The following is a 16845-nucleotide window of genomic DNA, read 5'->3' on the forward strand; positions in this document are numbered from 1 at the left end:
TTGTATTGTGCAATATTGTCATATTATAGAAGTTGAATAGTATAATATGTGTAATATGTATACGTGATGTGAATAATGAAAACTGTTAAACTGTCAAACATATGTGTATAATGTAAATAATCTTCGTGATTATTTACAGTTGCTTGATTTGACTGAGAAATATTACGACAGTATAAAGTACAGAGCTGAAGGTGAACGTTACAAAGCTTTCCATTACCAGGTGCAAGTTCTCAGATCTATCTCGTGATTGTAGTGAAGACAGAAAGATAACCAGAAAAGAAATCTGCAAATTTTCGAAAACATTTTAAGTTCTCCGGGGGTATTTTTCATTCTGATTACTTACAGATTCTACTTTTATTAGGGTTTAACTAAGACAAGAATAAGAAATGACACTAAGGATTTCCATCTTCTTGTTGATGGGGATAGCATCTTCCCGAGCATTTACAAGATTAGGTAAGTACTCTTCTTTTATAGTATATCGGGGATTTCATTCAATCCGGTACTTTTGAGTGGTATATAGTTACAGATCCCAGTGTTCCTTCAAATTATAAAGTTATTAGCAAGTCTAGTGTTTGTGAGACTGCCCGATATGGATCTCTGAAACGTTATCAGACGTCTGTCATTTAAGTTAAAGTTTCATCATGGGGATAAGTCGACTTTATAGATAGTTTGGAGAGTGCAGACTGTGAGAAATTGAGTCGAACATTACAGATAGCGTAGTGTGTGCACTAAATTGTGGTGCTTGAGCGTGTCCAGACAATTCATCACCGACAATTCATCGTAGGACAATTCATCGCGGAGACTATTCTTCGTGAGGAAAATTAATCGCAAACTTTATTGCGGATATGTGGGGAAAGAGGCCTGTGTAGCTCAATGGAAGTGACGCTTGCGTTCTCTGCTCTTGTTCGCTCGAAGTTTGACTTAAGTTCAAGTCTAGTCGCCGACTGGAGGAACTTTTTCTAAGCCTTTCTTCGACCTGCTCCCGAGTTAGTCGATCTCTTGCACGGGCAAGCGGGTTTTTCCTCTCTGAAACTCGGGATTTTTCGTCCCGTAAACTCAAGAAAATCGACCGTAGTACCCATATTATTTCAAACAGTGACATATCTTGTTAGGGTTAGGTACCAAGAGATGGCAGCACTTGTTTGCTAGCCTCTTTATCGGTGGCTGCTATAATTAGTGATAGACATGGGCAAGCTATCTCTGATTGGCTACTGGTGGAGATTGAACTGCCCACTCAGTCTTCAAAAGCTAGATAGGATATAAAGGCCTCACTTATAACTCCCTATAAGGGAATAAAAGGCCTTAGCTGATTTATTTATTTAGATTTATTTATTATATGCGAAAAAAATTCCATATAAGAAATATTTAAAAAAATATTCCTTTTAAAAATATTTTTTCAAAAATTTAAGAATTATTTTAAAGAATTAAGAAATATTTTATATATTATTTAATATTTCGATTATATTTAGCTTTTTGAAAATTTTTATTCGGTATAAAGTTATTCATCCCGGACATATGCGAAAAAAAGAAATATTTCCATATAAGAAATATTTTTTAAAAATATTTTGAGAAACTTAAAAATTAAGAAATATGTTTTAAAAAATGTAAGACATATTTTTTTAAAAAAAATTAAGAAATAGCCGTCTTCGTTGACCGAGTGAATAGTGTATCTGTCTCTGACCAAAATGCTGCGGGTTCGAATCCCGCCGTGGACATGGATATTTTTGATCATCTGTGGAAATACTGGTGATGATCGGCGGTGGATGGTGTTGGTGTAGTTGCAGTTGGTGATTGAATATTGAGGACATAGTTCTGGAACAGATGCCTTCCCTCGATTAGTACTTGGAATCCTGGAGGTGTCAAATAATAATAATAATAATATTTCGATTATACGAGGTGGTCTAAAACGTTCTCGGCCTCCTAGACCATAGATGGCAACACTATCAGCACGATTTTTTGTTTCTAAGTTGGTACATCTGTCATAAGCATCCATGTGAAATTGCAAGTCATTCTATCAAGTAGTTTGTTTTACACAGCTGTCTGAAGCAAAAGTGTTTGTCTGAATCCCTTGAAATGGATAATATTGAGTATTGTGCAGTTATAAAATTCTTTGTAAAAGAAGGTTTAATGCCAAAAGAAATTCATTCGAAGTTCATAAAAGTTTATGGGCACTCTTCTCCTTCGTTTTCGACAATTAAGAAATGGGCTGCCGAGTTTAAACGTGGTCGTACCAGCCTTGAAGATGAATCCACGTGAAGGACGTCCAAAAAGTGTAACAACACCAGAAATCATTGATCAGTGCACGATATATCGTATTGGATGACCGGCGAGTCAAAGTGTGTGAAATTGCTGAGACTATAGGCATTTCAAAAGAACGTGAAGGATATATTTTGCATGAAGAATTGCAAATGAAAAAGCTTCACGCAAGATGGGTGCCGCGCTTGCTCATAGCATATAAAAAATGCACTCGCATGAAAATCTCACAGACTAAGTATTTTTAAATGTGATGCCCTTTCTCCCTATACCTGTTCCAGTTTTGTAAATATTAATATTTCATCAGTAGAACCTGCAGTATTTAAGTAATAAAAAATATTTAGAATTTTTAACTAAACAAAAATTAGGTAACTCACCGATCAATAATATATTGCTTTCATTGTATAAGAATAAAAATATTATCAAAATCTAATTAAAATCTAAACGGATAATTCATAAATACATAAAAAACTATATTTTGTGAAATTTATTTTGCACTGCATTTACTTTTCATATATCGGTATCAATGCAATATCATTTCAATTTTCGAGGGAATAATGTTTTCAACGAATTTTTTCCTCGATTTTCCACTCGACGAATTTTCCCAGCGATGAGTTTTCCCGCGATGAATTGTTCGTACTGCGATGAATTGTCGGCGATGAATTGTCCGTGACCCGTCCTTGAGCAAGTTGTTTTTCTTTTGTCATTTTATGTCGGTTTCTATTAAACATTTTCCGTGAAACGCCTGAGGACATTTAAGAAATTAAAGAATGCTGTTAGTTGATAGTTGGACCTGTGGGAACAAATTCCTTCCTGACACACACATTCAGAGAAAACGATCGGCAGGACCTTCCTGGCTTTTATGCTCCTGAAATACTACCAGGAACATAAAGTTTGATTTTATGCGCTTGGTATTTCATTTTAATCTCTACTTGTAAGATTTAATTAAAAAGCCGGCTTAGAAATCGTTAATGTAAGAAAATGATAAAAAGGTATACGTTTTGTAAAAGCTGTTGTTGTGAATTATGGCCAAAGAAAAGAAAGCTATGAGCCCAGTATTTTGTATGTTAATCGCATCTGTTCTTCTAGCGGGTTAGTCTGTTTTCAGGCTGAAAAAGAAAAATATATTTTTTAAAATCCCTTATGAATATCCTTTCCTGGACGGGATTCAAAAATGGCCTTCATAACCATAGAGCATCGTTAATGTCGAGTGATCTGTGGAGGCTATATTCGTAATACCATTTTCTTAAAACAATAAATAATTTAACGCCTTTTATTTTTCAAAAGGAGTAGGAGGACCTCTTATCTCTAACTTTTTGAAGATTAGGTCGGCCACCCTTCAATTCTCACTGATAAGCGAACTTAAAGCTATTAGTGAATCAAAACTTTCAGGGGAAGAGTTATCTCTGATTTAGTACGAATTCTACAGCTGATGTTTCGAGCTGAAATGTTGAAAATCCGAGTTTCAGAGGCAAAAACCTACTTGACTATTCTAATGATCAACTAACTTGGCAAACGGCTAAAGCAGTGGTTCTCAAACTTTTTGAAGTCGGGGCGCATTTAAAATCCTACAAATAATTGTAGGCGCGCTATATACAGATGTCTGAGAAATATGTTTTAATAATTAAGTCAAATATTACATAAAATATAATGCGATAAAAAAATAAATGAAACATTCCTTAAGTTTATTCATTCTTGTGTTTATGAGAAACATGAGCCTGATGTGTCCTAGCGATTGCTTCAATGTTTGGGCATATATTTGAAAGGCAAACTCTCATTTCCTCGCCAATACATTGAAGAGTTCCTCTCTTTTTACACTTAATTATGGTGAGGGTAGAAAATCCCAATTCACATAAATATGATGTTTAAAATTGTAGAAAAATGTTTTCAAAGCTTTTTTAGATATTGACACATATTCTTCTTTTATAGAAATCCAAAAGGCTTCAAGAGACAATTCATAATGTTTAATCATCAATCCACGATCAGCGGAGATAGCTGCCAGTTCTTCTTCTTCTGTTAATGTTAAACCAAAATCACTTGAAGTTTCCATAAATGGGTTTCTAATCCAATCGTATTGTTCAGTGTTAAGTGTGGAAATTAAGAACTCAATTTTTCTTCTAAACTTGTTAAATGTTCAACTATTATTGCAAGTGTTTCAATTATGGAAGTGTTACTTACCAATGGAAACATTTCCAAATTACCTTCAACAGCTTTTCTTTTCCAAATCTGTAGTTTTCTCTGAAACGCTTTCATTTTGTCAGTGGATGTGAAAATATTTTCTTCTTTCCCTTGCTGCCAGTATTCAAAATATTGAGCTACTTAAATATATCGGCCAAATACTGTAACCTGGCAATCCAAAATTCGCACCGAAGGAGGTTACAAAAATGTAATTGTTTCATCTCTTCAAAAAACGCAAGAAGTTCTTGTCGTAGCTCGTGTACACGGGTAAGTACTTTCCCCCTTGACAGCCACCTCACCTCAGTGTGTAAAAGCAGCCGTCTGTGTTGTGAATCCATATCGATACAAAGCTTTTTGAATAAACGGGATTTGACAGGTCTTGTTTTAATAAAGTTTACCATCTGAACAACTCTTCTCTTAATTTTTCTCCCAACGTTTTTGCCATCAAGGCCTCCCTGTGAAGAAAAAGCAGTGAGTTACGATAACATTCTCATTTTGTTTTTTTACAAAAGATGTAAGGTCCTTAACACAGCTTACCATGGAAGGGGCTCCATCTGTAAAAATGCCTACACACGACTTCCATGCTAACTGCCATTTATCAATATACTATTCAAAATGTTAAAAACGTCCTCACCTTTTGTAGACACACTTAATTCTTTGCAAAAAAGAAAGTGATTTACTATTTGATCTTCATTAATAAAACGGACGAATGCTAAGAGGTGTGCTTGTTGGTAATGTCTGTTGACTCATCAACTTGCCATGCAAAATTCGAATACTGAAGTTTATTACTGCATACATTTTTCTCGATATCAGAAGACATTTCTATAATACGCTTGTGAACTGTATCGTTGGACAGAGGAATCTTGCTTATTTTCATTGCTGTTTCATTTCCTAGCATTGTCATGACCATTTGTTTGCATGCAGGCAAAATAAGTGACTCACCTAAAGTATGATCTTTCATATTTTTTGCTATCAGTTCTGAGACTTGATAAGAAGCGATTTGAGCTTTATCAGAAACAGTCATTATACTTTTAAAAGAATTTGCCGCTTTTGAGTGCTGTTCAGACAATCTCTTGAAAAAACTTACAGATTTATCTTGTAAATTAGAGTGTATAGTTTTAAAATGTTTACTCAATTTACTAGGAGGCAATGATTCGTTTGCCATTTTACATTCACATACTAAACAGAGCGGCAAAGGATGATCTTCACTTCCGGTTCAAGTGAAACCAAAGCTTAAATAACTTTCATTATATTTGCGAGTAGGCCGCGATTTTGCTTTCTTACTTGCACTTAACTTTTGCTCACTTCCAGAATCTGATTCTTCAATATCACGCTTCTTTTTGAGAAATCTGTCCATTTTATTTGGGTGTATTTATCTGAAAATAAGTAATATGCACATAACATCCACTTCCAACACTTTTAAAATAAGTAATATACACAACAAGAATAAACCATATTCTTGTTCTCTTTGAGAAAAACCGCTGTTAATTAACATAATAATGATGTGTTGACAAGAAGAGCGGTATATCCGTAATGAAAAGGTATAATAGAGTAACTATATTTATTTTTATATCTGGACACATATTTCTCTGGAATACCACAGGGCGCACCCGGAAATCTTCTAGGGCGTACCCTTTGAGAACCACTGGGCTAAAGAAAGGCTTAGGAAACTTTCATCTAGTCGACGACCCATAGAAGTCTTTCTTCTGGAGGAAAATTCTATGGAAGAAGCGTCATTTTCACAGGTCTACACAAGAAGGGACATAGCGGTTTCTTCTATGGTTACATTATTACATTATATTATACCAGTTAAATATGTCCAGCTGAAGCTTATTGAAGAACAAAGCGGATCTGATATATGTTTGTGTATTTTCCTAAACCTCCCCTGAAAAGTGCCGAGAAATCTGGTGTTGAAGAATTGTCAATTCACTGTTTAGAAAGAAAGATTTAATAATAAACTAGAGCATTATTTATTTATGAGTATTTATTTTGTTTTATAAAAAATTATATATATATATATATATATAATTTATTTTTTTTATCATTACATTAATCACTTTAATTCTAAACATGTATTTATTTTATTTAGTTCCATTCAGAGATGATCTCCTCCAAAATCCTGGTAAGGAGCCTTTCTTTAAATCCACTGATTAATTATGACATTAAAATTTTTTTAAACTAGTTTAATCAAATAATAAATAGAAGTGAAGAGTGTAAAGTGTCTGAGATATACACTGTATGTTCTTTTCCCATTAGATCTGTTTGAGGGAGATATTATAGGCATTGATGGTTATGTAAGTATCATTTTTTTGAGTTTCTAATTAACGCAATCACGATCAAAGATATCTGAAACTGATATCTAAGTGATATCAGTTTCAGATATCTACGTACAAAATAGATAAATGAATAAATTCCAACGATTACTGATTCTTAATAAGTTATTTGCAAATTATTCTTTTTATTTCGTTGCAATTTACTTGTAAAATTTTAATAATGGTATCAAATATTCAATCAATGTGTTTGGATTGGATTACGTGATAACTGGAAATTTCTGTAATTGCATTTTTTTAAATGTTGGAATTTTTAAATCATGTGCAATGTTAAAACACATTACGTGTTTCAAAGAACAGTTGATTTTATGTCATGGACTCGAATGCAATTTATACGAACTAATCACTGCGTTGTTGTAGGAGAGAAATGCCATTGTAAACGAACAGAATCTGTGGCCTGACGGGAAAATTTATTACGAACTTGCCGATAACCAAAGTAAGTAATATTCAACTTCAACCTGGCTTTAATAACTTAACACTTCGGTTGTTACTTCGTTTAGGTTTTATTTCTTCTTAATAATGAGCTATCATTTCTTTATTATTAGAATTATACTTGGATGTGATTGAGGAAGCCATACAAGAATATCACAACAAGACATGCATCAAGTTTATCAAAAGGACTCCTGAAGTTATTGATTACATCAAACTGGACATGAAATTTGGGTAGGTACAGTAGTAACGTGTAGACGTTGAAAATTGAAATGGCAGTTTATGTAAAGGATGCCAACAGATGTCACTAGTGAACTACAGCTGTCATTGATTAGTATGATGATCTACATGATGATCTTTCAGTTTTGTATCTCTATAGATGTTCTTCAGCAGTTGGTCGCCAAGGAGGAGAACAGATTGTCTCTTTGGATGATGGATGTCATTACAAGGCTCTTGTAGAACACGAGCTGGGACACGCGATTGGATTCTTTCATGAACACAGCCGATCGGACCGTGATGATTACATAGAGATTCTTTGGGACAATATAAAGCCAAGTGAGTAAAGAGTAAACCGAGCATTAAGAACTTAACTTGGAAATCTTTCTTTAAGTAAGATGCACTTAATTATGACTCTTGTGAATATTTTCGAAACCTTTGAGCTAAATTATTTATTTCAAAGAGTTCGTTCTAACTGATTTTTTGAAGTCCCGTAGTGATTAGTGATTTAATGTAGTAAATTAAAACTAGATGGCGCTGATAATACCTGTGAACAAATTAAACCATATTTTAAATATTTGTTCATGTTTCTGATTCCTGCCAAACAAACCTTTTGGAGCAACCGAATACGGGGAGTTATTAATAAACAAATGTTGATTTCCATCTTGTTTTTGCAGTCCACAGACACAACTTTGCGAAGCTGAAAAGCTGGGAGAACAACTTTCTTGACGAAGCATTTGATTTCGATTCTGTGATGTTGTACGACGAGTATTCGTTCTCAATGGATCCTTTTAATCTGAAGACGATGGTCCCTAAGAAGCCAGGAACTGAAATGATTAAAGTTTACAAGAAATCAGGATTGAGTGAGAGTGACGTCAGAAGGGTTAATAAACTTTATCAGTGTTTTGGTAAGTGTGAATGAATTCCACTAAATCTTTGAATTCTCTTTTTAGCGTAATAAGAAATTATTGTTTTTAAAATGACGACTTCTTAATCACTTTCTATATCGGCATCGTTTTAGGTGAGTTTTTCAAAATACGTAACTAACATTCTTTAGATGTGATCAACTATTCTTCAGTTTTCCAGTACGTATATTTTAACAAATCCGTTCTGAATGGACAGATTTTGATGAAATTATGCTCTGTACTAAAATTTGTTCAGTCTTTTCGATTTTGATTTTTATCGGACAGCTTCAGTGGCCAAATTTGGAACGATACGAATTTATATACCCGGATTGATAGATAGATAGGATTGGTATGTCTTAGGACCACCAGAAGCTGTCAGGCAGCTACTGGTGGTCCTAAGACATACCTAAATCGACTCATTCATAAAATTTGATTTAAAAATAAATTAGTAAATATTATCGGAATAAGCACAATTTAGAGAGAAAAGATATTTATTTTCTTAAATATTGTCTAGTAAATTGCATAAATGCTGCCTTTCACTCTTTCTACTCATTTGTAGCAGCAATTAAATGGAGACGACCACAAATGCTTCAAGTTCAGGAATTTCCTTGCAATAATAAAATTTCGGTTATTATTTTGAATATTTCTCATTTTGCATACTAAACAGGGGATTTTTAGCATTTTAAGTTAGTCTCATTTTTTTTCCTCATTTCTACTGATAGGTAATGTTCGTCCTACCCCTCAACCAGTTCCGGACTTTTACTGCAACTTCGAGGAAGACGAATGCGGTTTCATTAATCAAGATTATCAACGCATCAACTGGGCTAGGAAGCACGGAACACTTGGTGATCGAACGGGTGAGATATGTTGTCATTTAGAGCTTTTAATGATGTATAAACGATTGGTTTCTTTCATTCGATTGAGTAACCAACTGATTAACTTTATATTGCGTAACCAACTGATCAAAACTGAATCCTTATTCTCTCAGCTACGGCTTCTCATACTCTACTGAGCTAGATTTTTTTTTTCAGGCTATTACATGGCTGTAGATGCCGAGGAAGCCAGTGGAAGTATGTCAAGGATCTTGTCTCCCACCTTTTCTGTACAGACCACGCCAAAACACGTTTGTTTCTCTTTCAAACTGTACTCATATGGACCAGGAGCGAAGGGTCTCACCATTAACAGAACGTTTTCAGAGGAGCTCGTGAAAGTTGAGTATACGAAAAAATCGCCCAAGTGGCAAGACATTAAGTTGGACTTTGTCGCAGAGAGAGATGGCCAAGTAAGTCCCTTAACCTTTATTTCAATTATCTGCGAATTTAAACAATTATCCAACCTAATTTTCCTTCCTTATGTTTTGCGTGTAGGCAGTCTGAAAAATCCGCCAGGAAATCAACATTAATCTCCCTACCTGCTTCCTTCCACCATCTCTCTCTCTCTCTCTCTCTCTGTGTGTGTGTGTGTGTGCGTGTGTGCGTGCGTGCGTGCGTAGGTGCGTGTGCGCGCGCGCGCGCGTTCCATAGGAACGAATAGTTGGCCATATTCCAGCCAAAATAATCGTAGTATAAATTCCATTCAACTACTGTGCAGTAATTAAGTCTTATAAGCGAGTTATTTTTTATTTTTTATTTACTTATTGTTTGGATCTAAGTATGATTAATCTGGTATTGATTCTCCTTCTAATTCACTGTGACCTAAATCCAGTAAATTCTTCTTTATTGAATGTTTTGTTATTTTGAATTCCCATATAACTGGGACCCATTTCAATTTGCATATAACATTAATTTTGTTTAATTAACCTTTTGTTCAAACATTTTCAGACACTGTTGTGTTTTGCATGGTTCTGAAAGTCGTTAATAGGCTTAGTTACGTTTCTTTCTTTCTTCTTTCTTTTTTTTTTTTTTTTTTTAATCGCGAACTGCTCTGCTCATTCCTCAAAGAACATTATAACCACCGGAAGCAAATGTGTTGTTTTTTTACCGAAACGATAAACTGGTTATAAAGATGCAAACAGAAATATGTCAATCGGTAGTAGATATTGTGTTGATAGTTTGGGTCTTCCATGATGAGTCTTAAGACTCTATGGAAGCGCCCGTGCAACAACAACAATAATACTAAAGTCTTCGGGAGTATGACGATCTATTGCAGTAGTGTCTAACACTTTCAGACACAGATATAGAAAGTTGGATTTGTTTCGTGGGTTTCACTCATTAATTCGAGAAAAAAGTTATATATAAAGAATGCAAATTCCCAACACAATTATTCGCGAGTAGTATCCCGACCTCGGGTCGTAGGTTAGACACTACTTTGAACTTGCACCCCAATATTAAAAAAAATACATTAACGACTTACGTTTTAATTTATTGTAATTTCAAGGTTTACTAACAATAATCTGCGATAGTTACAGGCCCGCGACTGCTAGACTAACTCACCTTCAACAGTTAAATCCAAGGTGGTTCTTCGCGACAGGATTCGAACCCAGATCTTTCCAATTAATGGGCTTTGTCGAAACTGACTGAGCTATAAAAGCCAATTTGAAGCTTTATCTTGCGTTATTAATTCCTTTTTCTAATCAAAATGTTCTAATAATGTTTACTTTATTAAACACCCCAGCAACAAGTGATAATGTTGATGACCCCAAGCTCCACTGGCCTCACTGCTTTCTCTTTAAGAAATTTCAATTTCTTCGTTTGCTGATTTCTGAAAAAAAAAAAAAGTATTTTATGTTTCTTCTAAGCAGTTCAATACGCGGAGTTCCTTTAAAATAACTATTTAAAATCTTCAACATAACAGTTATATACGAGCCACATAACTTGAAACTATGTAAATCTTCTGGGTGTGTCATGACCTCAGAACAGAATTACAAGACGTCCGTTTAGAAACGATTATGGGATATGTAAAAATCTTAATAAAAGCCAAAAATAATTACTAGATCAGAACATGTTTTTCAGTTTTCTTTCAATATTAAGGCCACTCGTGAAATGCACCACTTAAGATTGAAGTTGTAGTATTCAAGTTGTTAGTGCCTACTTGACGAAAAATGGATAATATGATGATAATTTGATGTCTGGAAGCTTTTATTAATTCAATGAGATCAGAATAAACAAAAACATTATTTTGGGATATGAAAAACCAAATATATCTTTTAGTATTGGTTCTATTCTTCTTCTTTTGGTCTTAGATCTTCAGACCTATTGCGTCAATGAAAGAAAAGTTTATTAATCCCAGTATTAGTGAAGCAGTAAAAATAAATTTAGTGTCCATTTCATGCAGTAATTGATTTTCTTTCCCTTTTTTTACTGTTACTTATAGTTCTACATCTCTTCTGATACCAGCGTCATGGGAGAAAAAGGAACAGTCGCCATCACTGACATCGGATTTGTCCTTAGGCCCTGTGATCAACAATAATCGATACCACCTTACTGCTTTTCCTGAACAGAAGTCCAGCATAAATATGTTCTATTGTCATGTAATCTTTAAACAATAAACTAAAGAGAAAATCAATGGCTCTCTTGTCTAATAATGCCTCAATGCACCCAAAGGCTTAACAGGAAGAAGTTATCCTAACAATGCTAAAGAATCCCTCATTTGTGATTTTAAATTCGTGTTAAAATTCATGCCAAGGCACAGAGAAAGAAGAAAGAGCACTGTTTATTCAACCCAGCATGTTTCTCATCCCGCAACGGACTCATTTTCCAGTAGGAAAAAATGCACAAATTAAGAAATTAAAATCATTGCCAACAGTGGATAAAATCACATCCGCATAATACTAACAATAAAAGAAATGTTGATTAATCAAACAGTTATCTGCATGTGCAATTTTATTTGCGTGAGGTATTGTTAAGATGAAAACAATAATGTTCATCAGATCCAGTTCTTAACCATAAAGAATGGTTCCAATATTTGAGCACTATTCTGGTTATAAGACCTTGATTGTTGTTCATCGGACAGGAATGCGTAGCTTTTCAGAAGCCTTCATAAATTCAGGTATAATTCGTGTAAACAATGCACGCCATCTTGATTTGTTTTCTGTGCACTTCGCGACCTTCATTTGCAGTTTGGAGGACAAGGCCTTTGTGTCGCAACATTTTTAATGTCGTCCATGCGAATTTCTCCCGAGTGGCTGGTTTGTCTTATGTAGCAAATATCTTATGAATTTTTTTTTAAAGCTCCATCTTCCTCAAGGAAGGATGTGGTTTAGATGGACGTAAAGATACGTCCTACGTTGGTTAGTTGAAGGAAACCGTTTATTTCATACGCTTCAATACCTTCACTGGGGTATCCTTTACGGGTTGAATATAGGGTTGTTGGAATCCCTCTCCGATACCTTCAAGCTGTTCAAACATTGCTTAAGGGATATGCTTTTTCTGGATTGTTGACAGCCACTAAGAATCGAAGGGAGGTTGAACTATGAGCTTATTCCTTTCACTACGGCTGTGCTCTGCTAAGAAACCAAGGTGGCCTACATTGTTTGCAATAGTTGCATCAGGATATTGAAGGATGCTTCTGAAATGTTATCTACCCTTGTTACTCAAGGAACTAAAAATCAAGAATATATATAAAACCAGGTTTGGTACTCTGTCATTAAATATCCCAATCGCGTGGAGTTGGAACGCAATGAATATTATCCTTTTCATCTTAACAATACTCCACGCGAATTTACAATAATTGTTTAACTATTCAACTGTTTTTGTTCTGTTATTGTTGAGTTCGCTCTAATTTTAGATCTTTATTTGAATGTATTTTTTTTCTCCTGAAAGGGTTGTCACAAAGTAAAATAAATAATAGTAAACGAACAGTAATTTCTCTCGTTTCTATATGATCAATTCTCGCTCATCAGTTCATACTTTAATAGAAACGACTGTGTTCTTAATAACAGAAAGAAGAAATTACCTATAAATAAAAGCAGTTTAGAATCATTTCAATCAAAATCAACATGCATACACACCTATGCTTGAAGATAACTCTGAGTAACTTATAATTTCTGAAACAGGAAAACGTCTTAACTCACTCAGGAGAAACAGAATATTTAAAATAAGTTTTCTTGCTTTACTGGGAGTTACAATGTGAAACAAATAGAATAAATGAACATGTTTTGATCAAACTAGACTGTTTTATTATAAACTTATTAACGTTTGTCCGTTGTAATGTGCAGTATATTATACTTAAAGAAATTATATGTTTGTTTTCACCGTATTTTAAGGTTGAAGACAAAAACATTTGATAAACAATCGATATTTACACCTGAGTATCTTCACTACTAACTATTTGTATACTGCGAGATTTGAGTACACCACGCGTTCTTCAAGAATCCCATAATTCAAAGCCCACTTCATAGGTAGTGTATATTATAGTGACCAGATTATCCAAGGACCAATGCTGGACACATTCCACTGGTTGCATAACTTTTGTTTCCTGCTTTGCAGGTTTGCCTTCCCTCTAAGCGTAACCCAACAGAAACATAATCATATCTTTTCAATAAAATATTCTGCTTTCATTCTTGTTATTATTACTAATTAATAATATTGTTACTTCTAAACTATCAAGATATTTTTATTTAAACTCTCAACAATGGATGCAAAAGTAAATATCCCCCCCCCCCAAAAAAAAACTTATTTTATTTTATACAATGAATAGATATTTATTAAAAGCAACTTTTATTTAAATTCTTAATAATATATGCAAAAGTAAATATCACTCAAAACTTATTTATCTTATACAATGGACATCTATTAAAACTCTCCATGTGAACAATTTAAACATATTTTTCGGAAGAATGAATTCTTTTCAATAATTCATCATCCTCTGATATTTCACCCATAAAATCTTCACAGGAATCAACCATATTATATTTCGCAATAAGAATGGCCTTTATTGTCTCAAGTTTTAATTGTGTTTTCTCTGCAGTCCATAATTTATTCACAACTGAAAATACTCTTTCTGTAACAGCATTTGTCCCAGGTAAGCAAAGGAAAAATTCCAATGTTTTTTTATATTGCCTTATGGTAATATAAAAATATAATATATCAAAAAACGAAAATATCTCAACCCATCTATCTCTTGTAGGAGTTTTTTTCTCCTTCCATTCTTTAATTTTTGAATCAATTATATACTTCTTTAAACAAGAAACCTCATCAAAAAGGTTATTTTCATATATTCCATGATTTTTTCCAAAATTAGAATCTATATACTCCAACGATGCCTCAAAATCATGCCATGATATCCTACTTTTAAGGTTCACCCATTTAAATGTCTTAATTTCCAGAAACTGGGATGACCACATGTCCAAATATTCCAAACAGTTACTGCAAAAAGTTTTAACATGAGAAATAAACAATTTATTTTTTTATGCTTCCCTCATTTTCTAAAATTCTTAAATCTCTTCTTATGCCAATAGAAACGTGGTTTGATTCGAGACATTCTCTGTATTTTGCTTTTAGCATATCAAGTTCCTCTGAGACTTCTGTTATTGTACAACCATGTCCTTCTATGTTTTTTCCGAATACTGCCTCATAGACTGACGCCCGACTATGAAGAAATGTTAACCACAACTGTGAGGTATTATCATTGAAAAAGAGTTCAATTATTCTTGGACACTTATCAAGGGACAATAAATATGACTTCAATGGACTATATAATTTCAGAATCCTCTCAATCACAGGCATTAAAGCCATCTAGTTTTACTGTAGCCTAGTATTTTGTGATGTTCAACTTCTGCTTCTTCACAGAGTTCTTTCAAAGATTCTACTCTGACAGTGAAAATGTAAAAATGGCTATAAATGTTTGTTACAATAGACTATGTCTAGTGGTAAAAGATCAGCAGCGGTTTGAATGGCATTCTGATCTATACGAGCTGCACAACCTACTCCAATAATACTTTGCTCTAAACTTCTGTTCAGTGTAGCGAAGATATTGTTAATATCCTTTCTAGCTACGCCACCAAAATTGGTATTTGCATTATCAGCACAATATGCAACAATCTTCTTAGATAAATTTCTCTTTCTTTCATCCCAAATTCAGTTTGACGGAAAAAATTGGTCATCTCTATAGATAAAGAAGCTGTCTGTAGAACTTTCTTATGCTTATCAGAAGCTAAATGCCTTGTGATATCTCGCTTTCCTTTAGAAGTCACAGAAAATTTTCCCAAACAGATTGTACATAAAACATATCCCTCCTCTTCATACTCCTTAATAAACGGATACTCGTTTTTCAAATTATCTGTCAGTTTGGAATCCATTCGTTTTCTTTTTATTGACATGGTTTAAATCTGATTATTAAAAATTAATTAAATATTTTAAAATAATTATAAACTTTCCAATTTTTAAACATATAAAAAAAGATATAGCAAAGTATCACTTCTGCGAATACCTGGGATGTATGATATCAAAAACAACAATTGTAATACTATGTCTACAGGTAAAACTTTGATTTTGAAACATACAACAAGATATCATTCTTTAAATTACCATTATTATAACCATGGTCGATATATATCGTTTTGTGGTTTCCTTTGCTCACAATCGATTTTGTATTGGCATGAGTGAGGTACCAAAAGACCTCAAACTAACAATAACTTAAATTACCTTTTTTATCAAAAAAGAGAAAATACAACTTTTACTGTGACGCGTAATTGTTTATTTAATGATATATGTTTAAAAGCAACAGATATCATTAAACTTTGTTTTATGATAATAATATTAATAATAACGTTTATTACGGGCATTAGTCTAATTACAATTTGAATTGCACAGTAAATAAAAATATATAATATTTTTACAAAACATAAAACGTTGATATTACATAAATTTATATTACATTGATTGACGATGATAATTTTGTCGAACTTTAAAAGAAAACTTTGGCATATAATCAAAAAATAATTTTACATGAAAAAGTTCCGCAGAATAAACGACTAATGTAAGTACGTTCGTAGTTTACTCTTTCTCTTAAGGTGAATAAAATATTTTAAATGCTGTACGTTTTGCTGTACACATACTAATCTCCACTTGCTTTATTATTATTGATGCAATTTCGCAGGTCAAAACAAGTGTGGAATATAATATTTATCGTAATGTTGTGTTCATGCACACATTTATTCCGCTGTGGTTCACCAAATGGTTAGCGAGTCCGTTCCCCGTCCACCAAACTGTGGATTCGAGTCTCACAGTTAGCACAGACGTTTGGTGAATATCTTTAGGTTGAAGATTATTAAAACCTTACACCATTTCTTGGTGTAAGGTTTCCACCCTGATTAGTGGAGGCCTGAATGATTGAAGAAGTTACATATTTGGCCTCAATAGTAGGATTTCTGAAGTGTCTAATCCTTAGTTCGCAAGAGGTACAACACTAATAGGCTAACAGCCTTGCTCCGGTCATATTCACAGGAAAAAAAATTCTTAGGACGTATGCTCTACATCAGTGGTTCTCAAAGGGTGCGTCAGGGCGCACTGGTGCGCCCTAGAAGATTTCCGGGTGCGCCCTGTGGTATTCCAGAGAAATATGTGTCCAGATATAAAAATAAATATAGTTACTCT

General features: G+C 33.8%; 1 protein-coding gene across 1 annotated transcript; it reads left to right on the plus strand.

Annotated features, from left to right (window-relative positions):
- Positions 1-351: 351 nt before the first annotated feature.
- LOC150095336 (astacin-like metalloprotease toxin 1) lies at positions 352-11759 on the plus strand. The gene is made up of 10 exons (XM_090410661.1): positions 352-453; positions 6521-6553; positions 6688-6725; positions 7122-7197; positions 7307-7424; positions 7570-7745; positions 8084-8314; positions 9034-9168; positions 9343-9593; positions 11624-11759. Exons 1-10 carry the CDS (start codon positions 387-389, stop codon positions 11717-11719), a joined length of 1221 nt encoding a protein of 406 aa, XP_090266787.1. The 5' UTR covers positions 352-386; the 3' UTR covers positions 11720-11759.
- The last annotated feature ends 5086 nt before the right edge of the window (positions 11760-16845 follow it).

This window comes from Typopeltis vanoorti, chromosome 20 (genome assembly GCF_054136105.1).
Source record: "Typopeltis vanoorti isolate ZY-2024b chromosome 20, IOZ_Tvanoo_1.0, whole genome shotgun sequence".
Classification (NCBI taxonomy): domain Eukaryota; kingdom Metazoa; phylum Arthropoda; class Arachnida; order Uropygi; family Thelyphonidae; genus Typopeltis; species Typopeltis vanoorti.

Coding starts and splice junctions, on each gene's coding strand:
- LOC150095336 (XM_090410661.1), top strand. CDS start 387: ATGACACTAAGGATTTCCATCTTCTTGTTGATGGGGATAGCATCTTCC. Junction 6,726..7,121: donor TTATAGGCATTGATGGTTAT/GTAAGTATCATT, acceptor GCGTTGTTGTAG/GAGAGAAATGCCATTGTAAA. Junction 7,425..7,569: donor AAACTGGACATGAAATTTGG/GTAGGTACAGTA, acceptor GTATCTCTATAG/ATGTTCTTCAGCAGTTGGTC.